This window comes from Schistocerca gregaria, chromosome 1 (genome assembly GCF_023897955.1).
Source record: "Schistocerca gregaria isolate iqSchGreg1 chromosome 1, iqSchGreg1.2, whole genome shotgun sequence".
NCBI classification, from domain to species: Eukaryota; Metazoa; Arthropoda; class Insecta; order Orthoptera; family Acrididae; genus Schistocerca; species Schistocerca gregaria.
The window spans coordinates 620,747,513-620,765,816 of record NC_064920.1 but is presented as its reverse complement, the minus strand read 5'-3'; the positions used below and the strand labels follow the sequence as shown (position 1 = coordinate 620,765,816).

Below are 18,304 nucleotides of genomic sequence, written 5' to 3'. Positions count from 1 at the left end.
GTCTGAAATGTGAAGGTCCTATCACGAAATCAGACAAAGACTGATAAAAATTTTGGACACACTTGTCTGTCAAACTGTTATTATAACATTGATAACACAGTTTATTATTGTAGTTTTTATGATAAAGCTGCAGGAATTTGTTTTAAAATAAACTTGTGAGTATTAAAATCGATGTATTTTCAGTTAAATAACCTATATCATGAGTAAATTAAATGATAAAATCATGTGCGTCAGTTTTCCCCAAGTGCCTCGTGGGTAGGGCAGGTCGGTCCAGTTGATCAATATAGCAACGTTTCCACATAAAGAGATCAATGGCCAACGTGATCCAGTGTCCCCAACATTCAGATACGTGGGAAAATGCGGGCCAGTTTTTATCCTATTCTATTTAAGCCTACACCGAACCATGTAGTTCGTAATTCTACCAACCTTTTCTCTTAGCCCAATGCTCTCTCATCCTGGAACTACGGGGGATTTTATGTTTCTTAACCCATTTCACTCCGATTCCCAAACCCACGCTTACTGCTGTTAGTGACCAGAAAGAATAAAAAATCCTTGTAAGCATTCTGTACTGATCTCCTCTGTGTACTTTTCTGAGGTCAATTTAAAGCTGCTCAAGGTATTTGCAAATTACGCAGTCTTATCCACTTGACCATGGTCAATTTCCTCAAGACACAGTGCTGGAGATTCTTGCCGTAAGTCTCCAGTTATCCACCATAACCACAACTGTAGAAGATTAACTTACTGTTCCTCACAGCTGTTCTAATGCTCTCTTCTAAATGTTGATAGAATCCTTGTTGTGTTTGACACCTACTTTGATGGAGCCAATGATTTTTGCTCAGAATCTTTCTATCCTTTAGTTCTAGTTTCCTCAGTTCTTCCTTCTCGGCCCTCTGGACGCATACTGTACTGAAAGTCTCACTACAGGGTTGTAGTGTCGGAGTTTTAAGTTGAGCGAAAGGGAATTATACCTGTAAACGTTCAAAAAGAGATGATATGCTCACTCAAGTTCGGCGCACATATAATTTGTGGTCATATCTTCCTTGATTTCCGTATTTATCGATTCTCCAAGGAAAGTGAAAGAGCTTATTTACCATATTATTGTGTTAGCTAATTGACTGTGTCTGGAGCAACTCTGATTAACGCTGTCTTGTTGTGGCGATCTCTTCAGTCTGCTTTAATTCTTATATTTTTATGAGAGGAGAAGTGGTAAATAATGTCTTCTACGATCGACGCTGAGAGTGTGAGGTCACCTGTGAAGGCTGAGAACTGACTAGTAATTTGTTCTTTTAATGACCAATTATCGGCCGGCCGGGGTGGCCTAGCGGTTCTAGGCGCTATAGTCTGGAAACGTGCGACCAATACGGTCGCAGGTTCGAAACCTGCCTCGGACATGGATGTGTGTGATGTCCTTAGGTTAGTTAGGTTCAAGTAGTTCTCAGATCTAGGGGAGAGATGACTTCAGAAGTTAAGTCCCATAGTGCACAGAGCCATTTAAGCCATTTGACCAATCATCAGTCCAGAGTCATCTGTGTCTTCGTCCGTTCACGAATAGCTTTCTCCCCCCAGACAGTCGTAGGGAATTGGGAATAGGCTGTCTCCTCATCTAACACCAGTTCTGACAACATGTTCTCTGACAGTTCTCCTCTGCATTCACTTTGGACGTCGGATGGGTAAGCAGCGCTTTCAAAGATACAAGGCTTGTTCAGGCTCAGATTGGTTGGTGTCTGGAAAAGGCTGTATCTCTTCTGCACATGGTCTTACTTCCTATATCCGACTTGGCACTTTTATATGCCGGATTCTAGTTGACACCCTATCCTCGTGACTGAGGCCTTGTAGAAGACCTTGTAGGTCACTGAGAAGAATGACCATTTTATAGTATGCTGTGTTCTACTTTATGTACGAAATCTTTGTTTTGACAGTTGGTGTTTGTTCCCTATAAACACGTAGTAGGGTCTCCGGTAGATACACTAATATTGTGAGCTACAAAATGGTCAATCCACGAAAGCAATGCTGGGCTAGAACGAATGAAAGTACAGTAAACAAAACAAGGCTCTCGTTAGAGGCACTTAAGAAAACTAAAATTTGCAGTCAGAATTTGTAATGTATTTTTCAAAGCCAGTTTTAACTTGATCTGTTCATAATAGCCACTATATACTGACCTAATCTAATAGTTTGCAATTACCCGAAGACTAAGTAAATATATCCTAATTTTTAAATCAATCAGGAAACCTTAAAACATTACCAGCAGACGAATTTTCACACGAGAAATATTCATGCTGAATGTGTCTCATTAGCTTAAATCGGAGAACTGTAAAAGTCTAATTAAAAGCGATGTTTTTGCTGTGAATTCTTTACATGGGACTCACAGTAGCTATACCCTTCATGCTTATGAAACCGAATTTCAAGGTCATCTGAAGTGAAAGATCACCCACTAACATTAAGTTTAAATTTGGCTAAGCTGCCATCTATAAACTACAAAAATTGTTTGAATACACCTACCGTTAATAAGCGTCATCTGCAACTATTGTCCTTGACTCCTCCGTACCTGTAAATAAACAAAATCGTGAGAGAACTCTGGAATAAAATGACACTTCAGGAGTTTGCTTAGGTTCCTCTGATTTCTCGTGTGAGAGTTAAGTACAACTCTTAAATATTGTTTTATTCAGAGACAAAAACCATTGACAGCAGGGCGGTTGGAATTTTGCTAAACATCTTAATTTGATTAAACTAGTTGGGAGACTTATTGCACAGCAAGGGGCCGGCAAGTATGCTAATTACGTAAGGCATCCTCCACGACACCCGTTTATTTACAGATTACGCCTGAGTTATCTTGCTTTGTTTTCTTTTTGTTTAACTGCCCGATGTCAGACGCACAGGCCATGCGCCAGAGAGGTTATCTGCGGTTAACTGTAATTATTCAAGAGATAAAAGTTGTTGTGAACGAGAGTGATTCTCATATTCTGGTGAGTTAGAGGAACCAGAGGGTGGCAAAGCGCACGCGATCCCTGTGCTGCGTTCTGCACTGACAGCAACGTTCTTTACTCGGAACTGTAGACCGATAAAAACGCATCTGGAAGCCGACGCGATGGTACACTGATGGGCCACCACGGTCAAGCGTCCGAGTAGCGGCCAACAACACGGCAACATCAAAGAAGAGGTATCAAGACTTTTTTTTATTTATAGGGTCGGATTTTGATGCCGTGATGGTTCAGAGTAAAAACTGTCTGGAACAAAAGCATCCTCACGACGTTCCTCTGAATGCAAAAGCACTTCGCTTTGTGTGTATGGTGGGCTCTGCAATACTAATTTCAATACAGACAAAATGTGTGTTTACATTTGAAATGTTCAAATGGTTCAAATGGCTTTGAGCACTATGGGACTTAACATATGAGGTCATCAGTCCCCTAGAACTTAGAACTACTTAAACCTAACTAACCTAAGGACATCACACACATCCATGCCCGAGGCAGGATTCCAACCTGCGACCGCAGCGGTCGCGCGGTTCCAGACTGTAGCGCCTAGAACCGCTCGGCCACCCCGGCCGGCCATTTGACAGGTTCAATAGGCATAAAACTGACAGTTTTATTTGGTTGGTGCAGAAGTTCGTAGCCTTTTTCCGTACGTTTAATAAACACATCAGATAAACATAACAGAGACTTCAGTCAGCAATAATACATTCTCCTTTACTATTTACAAAAGTCTGCCAACGCTGGGGCAACTTTTCGATTCCACGACTGCAGAAATCACATGGTTTTGAGACGATGAACTCGTCGAGGCATGTCTGAGCGCATTTTCACCCGGAAAGGAAATTCTATGAAGGTTATTTCATAGAAAATGGGAAAGGTGAAATAAGAGGGCGCAAGATGAGGTGAATTAGGTGCGCGAGTAACGACTTCCCCGCAGTGGCCGAGTTGTTCTGAGCGCTTCAGTCTGGAACCGCGCTGCTGCTACTGTCTCAGGTTCGAATCGTGCCTCGGACATGGATGTGTGTGATGTCCTTAAGTTAGTTAGGTTTAAGTAGTACTAAGTTCTAGGGGACTGATGACCGCAGATGTTAAGTCCCATAGTACTTAAAGCCACATGAACCATCTGAATGACTTTCCAACCCAACTCCTATGTCGTGCTTTTTGTCAGTCCAGTAGAATGCCGGCGGGCATTATCGTGGAGTAGCATCTTTCCACACAGTCTTCCTGGTCGTTAATCTCGCACTGCATCTGCAAGACGTCTCACTTGTTGACAATAAATGTCAGCAGCGATAGTTACACCTCGAGAAAGCAGTTCATAGCAAACTACACTGTCGCTGTTCTACCAGCTGCATAAGATTATCTTTTGTGGACGTGCGCAGGTCTTTGTACGGCGAGTTGCTACTTTGTTTGGGCTCAACCATTCATTTCTTTTCCTTATGTTACCAAAAACACACCTTTTCTCGTCGTCAGTAAAGATAAAGGATACGAATGGTCGGTTCTGTTAACGAGCCACTAATCAGGAGCAAGTAGAGATAGATACAGATACAAGTATGACCACTCATTGATTTTTGTGATTTTGCCTTAGAGCATGCGGTACTACACACCCAATGTTTGAAACTTCGCCACTGCATGCGAATGTCGCAAGATGGTGGAATGGTCACAGTTCCATCACGTTGGCCATTTCTCGACTACACTGACCTGACTCACTGTGAATTAATGCGTTTAAATTACCCTTATCAAGCCCCGAAGGTCTTCCTGAACGTGGAGAGTCACTGATGGCAAAACAATCCTCCTTAAAAGGAGAAAACTATTTTCTTGCCGTGCTGTGCCCAATGGCATTACCCCAGACACGGCGCAAATGTTTTTGCTGTCACAGCTCTACTGAACTCACAGAAGAATATATCAGATATGTTCTGATTTCTCCACTTGGCACTCCATCTTTTAGCATCCACAGCTCCACTCACTATCTCCAAATGACAAAATAACAATATTTAAACTCAAAAAGAAATATTGAATTACAAAAAAAGGGGACAACTGATAAATAAACCACCATCAATCGGAATACTAACATGCACAACTAAAACGCTACGAACTTATACACCAACTAATAATAGCGGGTATTATAGTTTTTTCCTCTAGAATTGTAGAGAAGAACAACATTGTTCTTCTCAAATTGTGATGGATTATTTATGACGAATTTCATTTGAGAATATATGTATTGTGACGATGCAGTTACAATGCCTGATTTCTTGAAGGAAGGACTATTAGAGTTTAACATTCAATCGCCATCGAGGTCATTAGAGCTCGGATTGTTTCAAGGATGGGGAAGGAAATCGGCCATGCCCTTTGGAAGGAGACATCCTGGCATTTGCCTGGAGCGATTTAGGGAAATCACGGAAAATCTAAGTCTGGATGGTCAGACGCGGATTTGAACCGTCGTCGTCCCGAATGCAACTTCAGTGTAGTAACAACTACGCCACTTCGCTCTGTAAATCCTTGAAGACGTACCTACATGACGGCAGTGGGTGAACATCACATACTATTCTTATTTCTCGCTTCTGTGCAATCAATACTTAGTTCTAAGTGGTGAGTTACACCAGAAAATTTTTCTCAAGAGATGGGCACGGAAGAAGTCGTGGTGGGCCGCATAAAATCAATCAGATAACTGACAACAATGAAAATGTGTAAATAAATAAAAATGTGTGGTGAGCATTGACTTACAGATATCTCCTACTATGCAACAGACCACAGAAGAGGCCTGGGAGCAGCGTAGTGGGCGAGGCTTGTGAGGCTGGTTCCCAAGGGAGCGACGATAAGGCTATTTGTGAGCGGTCACCCCTGCTATCTATAGCATACACGTGTGCCGGAGGGTTGTTGCCCAAGCCAGGCACACCACAGCCTACCTACCACGCCCCTCTGCCTATCACACGCGCGAACTGTAACCAGGCGGACTCACAAACACCCCCTCCACCACCCTCCTCGGTTTCACTGGAATAGATACACTTAATAGCCCCTGGATACAATCTTCATATCCTACAAGTTCATCAATACAGCAAACTGCTAACAGAACGACGAACGACGGGCACAGTAGTGGACACTTAGGTATGCCCGAAATGTGACCATAGCTTGTACACAGTTCATCCTCCTCGTGTGGACAGATGTGATAGAACAGCCAAAAAATTTCAAATAAAACTTGTTTTGTAAAAAGCTTCCAAAATAGAAGTTTTACTGTCCAGATCGCAGTTGGTACATATCCTAACTACAGGTTTCAGCAAAAATGTATTGCAATCTTCTGATCATCATCTATGTGAATTATAAAGCTACTATGTGTGGCAGATTGCCATCTGGCCATTAAAACATGCAGGTAAACTTACAGAAAAGACAATCCCATGCAACACTAAGTACATTAAAATAAAAGCCATAACTGTATCAGCAAGGCACAGGGGTGTCATATACATCAGACAGAACGCACCCACTGCTGCCAGATGTGTGCATGTTGACAACCGGCACGGTACGGCGTAGGCTCTACCAAAACTACGGCTCAGTGGTTTTCCTACAGTACATAAATGACTTAATAAATGGTACTATTACCGGTAGTATTGGGAACATTAGTAGGGAAAGAAACATAAATTATAGTGTGGAAGAGGAACTGAGAGCCAACAACTTCTCTTTGTTTATTCCTTGGTTTCTTTTGTTCATAATTAGAACGTACATCGTTAAGTGTTGGTCCATTATGTATTTTAAACCCTTTAGAAAATATTAATTACATTTTGTAATTATCTGCTCGGGCATCTTCTGCGCTTTCATGTAACCAAAGAAATTGTTTCTGATGCAAAGACAGTTTACTTTCACAAACGTAAAGAATATATATAATTATTGTCGTCATTTTATCACAATAGCACGTTCTTCAAAAATGGTTCAAATTGCTCTGAGCACTATTGGACTTAACTTCGGAGGTCATCAGCCCCCTAGAACTTATAACCACTTAAACCTAACTAACCTAAAGACAACACACACATCCATGCCCGCGGCAGGATTCGAATCTGCGACCGTAGCGGTCGCGCGGTTCCAGACTGTAGCGCCTAGAAACGCTCGGCCACTCCGGCCGACAACAGCACGTTCTTCATCACGATTAAAGGCAGATATTTGATGTTATTATTGATAAGCGTGATAGTTGTTTAGCAATAACAGAAACATTTTTATATAAGCTAGGCGAGGTAGTGATGCGATGTCTAATATGTTTCTTAGGCGTTTTTTAAATTACATTTTTTGAGGAAATTGTGTTTTCTAGCGCTGTATGATAAATCCGTATTTTTTAAAAATTTTCACTACAACAACCCTCCGTTTCATGTTGAAAATTAGCAACTTTCGAACAACACGTGTATCTCAAATCTCCATTTATTCGCTGGATGTATTCCGATCCCTGTCTTCCACTACCGTTTACCGTCTATTTTTATGGGTTATCCCTAATGTATTACATTTTACCATACTGTTCATGCTTCTTGTCAGTGTTTTCCACATGTTCCTTTCTTCGCTGATTCTCCAGTAGACCTCCCCATTCTTTATCTTTTTGTTTCACCTAATTTTCAACATCCTTCTATAGCACCACAGTTCAAACGCTTTGGTTCTGTTCCGTACAGGTTTCCTCACAGTCCATGATCTGCTACCATGCAATGCTATGCTCTAAAAGTACATTCTCAGAAATTTCTTCGTCATATTAAGCCAGATGTTTGATACTAACTGACTTCTCCTGGCCAGGAATGTAGCCTTCGTCTTTGTTAATCTGCTTTTTATGTCCTTCCATCGTCCGTCATGTGTTGTTACGGTTCCAATCTTGCAGAATTACTTAACTTCATCTACGTCGTGGTCTACAACTTAGATATTATGTTTATTGCTAATCTCATTTCTGACACTCTTCATTGCTTTCATATTTCTTCAGTTTACTCTCAGTCCATATTCTGTACTCATTACACCGAACATTGCATTCAATACGTCCTGCTATTCTTCTTCTCTTTCACTGAGGACAGCAATGTCATAAGCGAATCTTCTCACTGATAACCTTTCACCCTGAATTTATTTACACTTCTGAACCTTTCTTTTATTTTCGTCACTGTTTATTCGATGTATTCGATGTATAGATTGAACAGTACGGGCGAGGAGGGCAGGAATACTACATCCCTGGCTTAACCCTTTTTAATCTGCGTACTTCGTTCTTGGTCTTCCATTCTTATTTTTCCCTCTTGCTTCTTGTACATATTGTATATTGCCCGTCTTTCCTTTACTCCTATTTTTCTCATCATTTCGGATATCTTGTACTAATTTACATCCTTGAACTTTTTTGCGGGCTAACAAATCCTATGAACTTTTCTTGATTTTTCTACGGTCTTTCTTTCATTATTATCAAATGCGTCGTCAGAATTGTCTCTCCGTTGCCCTCACCTTTCCGAAAGCCAAAATGATCGTCTTATAACAGGTCCTTTGTTTTAATTCGGAAATCAATTATATTTTCGCCATAGCATAACTGTATCAGAGAGTAGCTCGTCGTTTTATACGGATGTTTCTGGCAGATGAAGTACATTATGAAAAAAGTACCACCAGTGAGCGCTACAGACTGAGAACTTTTTTGATAACCATAGCAATTTAGAAAATTTTCATTCTACAGAAACATTTTCAAATTAAACTAAACTTTTCTATTAAATATTAACGTTATTAATACTGATTCAAGCATGTTTGTCTAACAATAATCATGCAACTTTACACAGGGGTCCAGAAAAATGTAGACACTAGGATAGTTAATATCTTCCAAATAAAATGACACATCGCTGCGATTTTGCGCGGTAGCGTAGTCCACTGTTCCCTCAACAGATCTTGGCGCGTTTTCCAGCAAATGACAGTACAGCAATGAATGAAGCAAGATCTTCGTCTGAACAACGTAAAGTACTGGAAGCACGAAAAAATGATGAAGAAAAATGATGAAGGTGCAACAGCAATGACGTAATATGTACGGAACTCAGCTACCAATTCATATAACAATTTATAGTATTCGGGATGGTTATCTGGTCGGACGAGGCGCAGTTCAAACTGAACGGTACTATATACCGCCACAACTGCGTGTTGTGCTCCTGAAAATCCTTACGTTCACTTGGACAAGGATGTTAATCTGTCTGGTGTTAATGTGTAGTATGGCCTACCATCGTGAGGTTTGATTGGCTTATTCTTCTTTGAAGGTACCGTAACTGGTGAGGTATGTCTCCATCTGCTTCAAACATCGACTCTACCTGCCATCCGAGAGGTGTGGCCCTCCGCCTCACTACCACAGAGATATCAGAGCCTGCGTGGATGAAAATCTACCTGAACGATTAATAGGTCGAAGAGGAGCTGTTGACCACCCACCACAATCTCCAGATCTTACATGTCTTGACTTCTACCTTTGGGGGACACTGAAAAATGAAGTTTATCGACGGAAACCAGCTACAGTGGACAAGTTACGAGAAACAATCCGAATGTCCTGTGCGGCTGTAACACTGGCAACACTGGCAGCCATGGTGCGCTCAACAGTTCAGCAGTATCGACATTGTTTGGCTGCTAAAGAGAGTCACTTTGAACACATAAAATAATCTTGTCCCCGTGCAAGAATCTATGCTCGAAAACTATCATAGCTATTATCTATTCAGCTGATAAATTAGTCTCCCGCTGTCACAAAATATGGAAACAATGTTACGTGGCAACACACAGTATAAGATAAGAAGGGAGTGTCCAGTCGGTGACAGTCCGCATTTTGGGCTGTGCACAACAGCAGCGACAGAAAAATAACAAATGAATCCAGAACTTCCAAGTCACTGTTCACTCCTTACCTTTCTCCTGATAACTTTCTTTCAAACAAAATGGTACATCCTTTTAACGTTTTTCGTTCGTAGCAATTAATTGTCCATAGTTTAAGAAACGTCACGCCTGCGTCTTCCTGTACACGTTCAGTTTCTCCTGAACACTCCCCATAGTATGTCGACATGTTTTTCAAAGTCAGTAACTGTTCAGTATTTTCTTCTCTCTATAAGTAGAGACCTTGTATTTTCTGTAAACACGCGACTTGAGATTTATAATTACGATAAACAGTGCCCTTCTCCTCGTGTATCCTGTCTCAGACGTCTCTCGCGGCTTATTCAGTTGCCACTCAACAGGTTATCCTGTCGCTCTTGCCCAACTCGATTCAAGAAAAGCAACATTGTACTCGCCTCCACACTTTGCAGGTTAAAATATCTGCACTGTTCCTAACCTTTCGTTTTGTCTTCCTTATTTTGTGACTATCAGACTGTATGTAGTAACAGACGTTTCTATAAGTAGCTCCTGCTTCCATTGGGCACATAAGCCGTAAGTCTAAACAACATACTACCTTTTGAAGAAAACTGTATCATTTCTGGACGAGCTGGATACTTGAGGAAGAAAGACGTTGTTCTCAGACGCGAGAGCTTTTCCGGCCGTTTCGGGTGTCCTTTTCCCAACTGCCAACCTTAACCGCAGCCTGTCTTACGTTGGTGGTGTTTCTCCTTATTTCGCTTTAATGCACGGAATTCGGATGGCAGTCTCAGCTTGGCGTAGATTGTTCTGGAGTTGATACAAATAGCAGCGCCTTCTATGCTAATCTCGGCCTTTGTGATGGTTTCTACTCTTGTAGGTGAGTCAGGTCGTATGATTGCTCCTTTTCACGGAGAAGTTGCAATGAGAGGCGTTATCGTGGCAGTCAGGGGGGAGGCAGTACGCCAGGTGACCACATCTCCTGTCACGAAAACTGACAATGGCCGAGAAAACGATGTGCCGACCACATGCCCCTCCATGTCCGCATTCAGTGACGCATATCGCTTGAGGATGTCACGGCAGTCGGTTGGTGTTGTTGGGTCTTTCGAGGGCTGTTCGAACGGAGACAGTTTTTTTTTTTTTTTTTTTTTTTTTTTTTTTTTTTTTTTTTTATGGGAATCAATGAGGAGACTTGCTTAAGCCAGCCTTTTACATGAACAGTGACCGCTTGGAACACTTGTAATGTGTTTGTCCTCAGGTGCACATCTGCAGTTTGTACGAGTTGTTCATGTACTCAGTCGTAAAGCGTGGTATCGGGGAAACGATTGGTTTCCGCATCTAGGTTTATTAGGTTTATTTTCTTGTTTCATATTCTTCACTCGCCCTTACGTTTGTACCTATGATAAACACTCTGAATAAGAGGAACAAAGAATAATACGAGCAGCGTGTTTGAAACATCAACAGACGTAAACGATTCTGGTAAAACACAGATTGTTATTCTCTGGAGCCGGGTAGCAAGCATCTCGGACACGCGAAGCTGCTCGGCTATTCGCACGCTACTGAAGGGAGCATCTGTGGAAAGTTATTGAAGAAAGACGAAATCGTGACAAGACGGAAAAGCGTTGGACGACGCCGCCTCATCACGGGAATGTGGGAGACGTTTCTCGCCGTACATACCGATACACAAAGTGAAGCCAAATTCGCGCACTCGGTCTTCGCATCGCAACTCCTCACGTGCTAGTGATGAAAAAATGTCTCTCACACAATTTCGTCCGGTGAGTACATCCGGCAGAAAATAGACGTTAAGCAGTGGTTATCTGGTAACACTGCAACTACGTGTAAGGTAACTACTTCTGTCAGCGGACAGTCCTTGTGCTGTACAGTTGGTGCAGTGAATAGTTTTGGGTTAGCATGCAGCAGGTCGATGGTTCGATCGTCGGTTGACCCCCATGTTTTTTTATTTGGTAAATGTAGTGCAGGGTATCTGGCATCTTAATCATCAATAGAGATTGCAGCTGCTCCTCTAGAAAACACTTGCACTTACATTCTACAGTCGTACAAATGGAAGATAGGTCAGCTTTGAAAGAAGCCCTTTTGATGTCATGGAATTTCATAGTTACCTCAGTCCACGAGATACGAAACCTGTTTTCTTTGTATCCTTCCTCAATGGTCCCAGAGATTAGTAGCAACTGTTATTCTTGCCGCGTCTAGGTCCATGCATTTCGTTAGGGCCTTACGTTACCAATAGGACTATCAATGTGCTTTGCGAATAATGTTCAAACTCGGTTACTATTTGTATGTGTTAGCACCATGGTTCCATGCCTTTGAACACTAAGTCTGGTAAACGCAAGCTATTTAGTACATATTTCAATGCATTATTACAATTATTATTATTACTATTATTATTATTACTATTATTATTAGTCTATCGATGGGATTGTGGAAACATCACGTCTATTACCGTTATGGACACAGTGTAATTCGAAAGAGAACATTTCACAATTAGCGATGTTGGTATGAATCATGCAAAACCATATCTGTCAGAAGGGTAATGAGCATTACATGGAACAGGTGCATCTTTAGCATCTCGAAATTGATATTGTTTTTGTACTTATTCTGTCTCATGAGAGGTCATTTGCTTCAACTGTCTATTTCTTATTTGTCTAACCACGGATTTGTTACGTTCAGAGTTACAAAATGTTGTAAATTTAGGATAAATGTGACGTAAGAAACAGCGTATATTACAGTATGAAATGTCAGAATGAAATTAGCAAATAAAATCAAATGCGCCCCATCCCAAGATCGAACCCACGACTTCCTGCATGCTAACTCAAAACTCTATCCACTGCAGCAGCTGTGCAGAACGACTAACATGTGCTGACAAAGATAGTTACCATACATGTCGTTACAGTGTTGCCAGATTGCCACTCTTTAACGTCCATTTTCTGCTGGATGCAGTCGCCGGACGAAATTTTGCGACAAACATTTTTGTACCGCTGGCATATGAGCAATCGCGCTGCGAAGCCCGAGTGCGCGAATTTCGCTTCACCTTGTATACCCATGCTATGAAGCCGAAAAGTTGATCCAAGGCAGAATGCTACCCACCATCAAAACAGCAGCCGTCCACTCTACATACTGCAGACCATAGTCAAAACTTCTCCGATCATTGCCTGCCGTTAAAATGGGTACAGATACTATACTAATAGAGACTTCCACGCGCAGGAAGGTAAACTATTCGTGTTTATTGGGCGGTGAGCTATGTGATTGCAGCACGTCGATTGGCCTTCTAGCCCCAGAATCGTTGGTGTTTAAATCTGACATCAGAGGCACATGGAGTGTTGCTCGCAGTAGCGTCATTAGTGCACTCCCGAAAGAGGCTAGATCATGAAACTTCCTGGCAGATTAAAACTGTGTGCCCGACCGAGACTCGAACTCGGGACCTTTGCCTAGGAGAGCTTCTGCAAAGTTTGGAAGGTAGGAGACGGATACTGGCAGAAGTACAGCTGTGAGTACCGGGCGTGAGTCGTGCTTCGGTATCTCATATGGTAGAGCACTTGCCCGCGAAAGGCAAAGGTCCCGAGTTCGAGTCTCGGTCGGGCACACAGTTTTAATCTGCCAGGAACTTTCATATCAGCGCACACTCCGCTGCAGAGTGAAAATCTCATTCTGGAGGCTAGATCACTTTTCTTTCTTGTAACCGAATCGCATGCTGTCATTTAACTTATAGTATCCACAGGGAGGTATACGAAAATACTACAAACACAAATCATTACTGGGTCTAAAACGGTGCGGAAAACGGGTTGCCATTCAAAACAGCTTCCAGTCGTTGCGGAATGGACAATACTTGTCCTGTGAGGTTTTCAAGGGTGTTATACAATTCCACCTGCAAAACAGTGGCAATTTCAGATAACCACGATGAAGGCGGACAGAGGTCAGGCACCCTCTCTCAAAGACTCAATAATATTGAGATCTGGTGATTGCGGCGGCCACGGGGGATGTGACAGTTCATCCTGGTGCTCACAAAACCAGTCCTGGACGAAGCAAGCTGTGTGAACAGTGGCCCTGTCGTCTTAGAACACGGCAGTACCATCGGGGAACAAATATTGTACCATTTGATGGACCTGTTCAGTCAAAATAGTCACAAACGCCTGGCAATAATGCGACCTTTTCATAGTAACCATGGGGCCCACGGGACTCCATGACATGGCTGCCCAAACCATCACCGAAACCTCGACATGCTTCACTCTTGGGTTGCGAACTCCGCCAGAAGCTGGAAACAAAACGAAATAATAGTCACCCGACTAAAATAGTCTCTTCCACTATTCCACAGAGCATGTTTTATACACTATTGGCCATTAAAATTGATACATCACGAAGATGACGTGCTACAGACGTTAAATTTAACCGACAGGAAGAAGATGCTGTGATATACAAATGATCAGCTTTTCAGAGCTTTCACACAAGGTTGATGTCGGTGGCGACACCTACAATGTGCTGATATGAGGATAGTTTCCAACCGATTTCTCATACACAAACAGCAGTTGACCGCCGTTGGCTGGTGAAACGTTCTTGTGATGTCTCATGTAAGGAGCAGAAATGCGTACCATCACGTTTCCGACTTTGATAAAGGTCGGATTGTAGCCTATCGCGATTGCGGTTTATCGTATCGCGACATTGCTGCTCGCGTTGGTCATGATTCTATGACTGTTAGCAGAATATGGAATCGGTGGGTTCAGGAGGGTAATACGGAACGCCGTGCTGGATCCCAACGGCCTCGTATCACTAGCAGTCGAGATGACAGTCATCTTATCCGCATGGCGGTAACGGATTGTGCAGCCATGTCTCGATCGCTGAGTCAACAGATGAGACGTTTGCAAGACAACAACCATCTGCACGAACACATCGACGACGTTTGCAGCAGCTCGGAGACCATGGCTGGGTTTACCCTTGACGCTGCATCACAGACAGGAGCGCCGGCGATGGTGTACTCAACGACGAACCTAGGTGTACGAATGGCAAAACGTCATTTTTTCGGATGAATCCAGGTTCTGTTTACAGCATCATGATGGTCGCATCCGTGTTTGGTGACATCGCGGTGAACGCACATTGGAAGCGTGTATTCGTCATCGCCATACTGGCGTGTCAACCGGCGTGATGGTATGGGTGCCGCTGGTTACACGTCTCGGTCACCTCTTGTTCGCATTGACAGCACTTTGAAAAGTGGACCTTACATTTCAGATTTGGCTCTACCCTTCATTCGATCACTGCAAAACCCTACATTTCAGCAGGATAATGCACGACCGCATGTAGCAGGTCCTGTACGGGCCTTTCTGGTTACAGGAAATGTTGGACTGCTGCCCTAGCCAGCACATTCTCCAGATCTCTCACCAATTGAAAAGATCTGGTCAATGGTGACTGAGCAACTGGCTCGTCACAATACGCCAGTCACTACTCTTGATGAACTGTGGTATCGTGTTGAAGCGGCATGGACAGCTGTACCTGTACACGCCATCCAAGCTCTGTTTGACTCAATGCCCAGGTGTATCAAGGTTGTTATTACGGCCAGAGGTGGTTGTTCTGGGTACTAATTTTTCAGGATCTATGCACCCAAACTGGGTGAAAATATAATCACATTTCCGTTCTAGTATAAAATATTTCTCCAATGAATACCCGTTTGTCATCTGCATTGCTTCTTGGTGTAGCAGTTTTAATGGCCAGCAGTGTAGCTTCGGCAGCATATTTTTCAAGTTAGGGGCATTTGCATTATTGATAAGTGGCTCTGGAATTCCAGCTAGCCCTGCAGTCCCCTGCTTATGAAGCTCTATTCGTGTTATTTTCATGCTGACAGGGTTTGCGAGTGCGATATTCAGTTCTGCAGCGACTTTTGCAGCTGTCGTCCTCTTCTTTTTCGCTTCAATCCTCTTCAATTACCATTTGTCACGATCATTCGACACAAGTCCGTTTTGTGACTTAGCGGATGATGTTCTCCGCTTTCCCTGTGTGTGATATACAGGGTGTTTCAAAAATGACCGGTATATTTGAAACGGCAATACAAACTAAACGAGCAGCGATAGAAATACACCGTTTGTTGCAATATACTTGGGACAACAGTACATTTTCAGGCAGACAAACTTTCGAAATTACAGTAGTTACAATTGTCAACAACAGATGGCGCTGCGGTCTGGGAAACTCTATAGTACGATATTTTCCACATATCCACCATGCGTAGCAATAATATGGCGTAGTCTCTGAATGATATTACCCGAAACCTTTGACAACGTGTCTGGCGGAATGGCTTCACGTGCAGATGAGATGTACTGCTTCAGCTGTTCAATTGTTTCTGGATTCTGGCGGTACACCTGGTCTTTCAAGTGTCCCCACAGAAAGAAGTCACAGGGGTTCACGTCTGGCGAATAGGGAGGCCAATCCACGCCGCCTCCTGTATGTTTCGGATAGCCCAAAGCAATCACACGATCATCGAAATATTCATTCAGGAAATTAAAGACGTCGGCCGTGCGATGTGGCCGGGCACCATCTTGCATAAACCACGAGGTGTTCGCAGTGTTGTCTAAGGCAGTTTGTACCGCCACAAATTCACGAAGAATGTCCAGATGGCGTGATGCAATAATCGTTTCGGATCTGAAAAATGGGCCAATGATTCCTTTGGAAGAAATGGCGGCCCAGACCGGTACTTTTTGAGGATGCAGGGACGATGGGACTGCAACATGGGGCTTTTCGGTTCCCCGTATGCGCCAGCTCTGTTTATTGACGAAGCCGTCCAGGCAAAAATAAGCTTCGTTAGTAAACCAAATGCTGCCCACATGCATATCGCCGTCATCAATCCTGTGCACTATATCGTTAGCGAATGTCTCTCGTGCAGCAATGGTAGTGGCGCTGAGGGGTTGCCGCATTTGAATTTTGTATGGATAGAGGTGTAAACTCTGGCGCATGAGACGATATGTGGACGTTGGCGTCATTTGGACCGCAGCTACAACACGGCGAACGGAAACCCGAGGCCGCTGTTGGATCACCTGCTGCACTAGCTGCGCGTTGCCCTCTTGGTTGCCGTATGTTGTCGCCCTACCTTTCCAGCACGTTAATCCGTCATGTTCCCAGTCCGTTGAAATTTTTCAAACAGAGCCTTTATTGTATCGCTTTTCGATCCTTTGGTTACATTAAACCTCCGTTGAAAACTTCGTCTTGTTGCAACAACACTGTGTTCTAGGCGTTGGAATTCCAACACCAGAAAAATCCTCTGTTCTAAGGAATAAACCATGTTGTCCACAGCACACTTGCACGTTGTGAACAGCACACGCTTACAGCAGAAAGACGACGTAAAGAATGGCGCACCCACAGACTGCGTTGTCTTTCACATCACTTGCAGCGCCATCTGTTGTTGAAAATTGTAACTAATTTCGAAAGTTTGTCCGCCTGAAAATGTACTGTTGTCCCAAGCATATTGCAACAAACGGTGTATTTCTATCGCTGCTCGTTTAGTTTTTATTGCCGTTTCAAATATACCGGTCATTTTTAAAACACCCTGTAAATCGTCGCTACAGAGCGTCTTTACACACCAAACACTCTGGCTGCTTTGGTTCCGGAAGCGCTCACCGTACGATCATCAACAATTTGTCCGCATTGTTGTTGTTGTTGTTGTGGTCTTCAGTCCTGAGACTGGTTTGATGCAGCTCTCCATGCTACTCTATCCTGTGCAAGCTTCTTCATCTCCCAGTACCTACTGCAACCTACATCCTTCTGAATCTGTTTAGTGTACTCATCTCTCGGTCTCCCTCTACGATTTTTACCCTCCACACTGCCCTCCAATGCTAAATTTGTGATCCCTTGATGCCTCAAAACATGTCCTACCAACCGATCCCTTCTTCTAGTCAAGTTGTGCCACAAACTTCTCTTCTCCCCAATCCTATTCAATACCTCCTCATTAGTTACGTGATCTATCCACCTTATCTTCAGTATTCTTCTGTAGCACCACATTTCGAAAGCTTCTATTCTCTTCTTGTCCAAACTAGTTATCGTCCATGTTTCACTTCCATACATGGCTACACTCCAAACAAATATTTTCAGAAATGACTTCCTGACACTTAAATCTATATTCGATGTTAACAAATTTCTCTTCTTCAGAAACGCTTTCCTTGCCATTGCCAGTCTACATTTTATATCCTCTCTACTTCGACCATCATCAGTTATTTTACTTCCTAAATAGCAAAACTCCTTTACTACTTTAAGTGTCTCATTTCCTAATCTAATTCCCTCAGCATCACCCGATTTAATTGGACTACATTCCATTATCCTCGTTTTGCTTTTGTTGATGTTCATCTTATATCCTCCTTTCAAGACACTGTCCATTCCGTTCAACTGCTCTTCCAAGTCCTTTGCCGTCTCTGACAGAATTACAATGTCATCGGCGAACCTCAAAGTTTTTACTTCGTCTCCATGAATTTTAATACCTACTCCAAATTTTTCTTTTGTTTCCTTTACTGCTTGCTCAATATACAGATTGAATAACATCGGGGAGAGGCTACAACCCT

The 18,304-nt window shown here is 42.9% G+C and overlaps 1 protein-coding gene across 4 annotated transcripts in view; it reads right to left on the bottom strand.

Moving 5' to 3' along the window:
- The window catches only part of LOC126359375 (uncharacterized), a 661,877-nt gene that overhangs the window by 128,111 nt on the left and 515,462 nt on the right, over positions 1 to 18,304 (bottom strand). For all 4 annotated transcript variants that reach the window (XM_050007626.1, XM_050007624.1, XM_050007625.1 and 1 more), the window contains one exon: positions 2,500 to 2,545. In XM_050007626.1, the coding sequence (XP_049863583.1) occupies positions 2,500 to 2,515 (16 nt within the window). In that variant the 5' untranslated portion in view covers positions 2,516 to 2,545. The remainder of the gene's footprint in view (positions 1 to 2,499; positions 2,546 to 18,304) is intronic.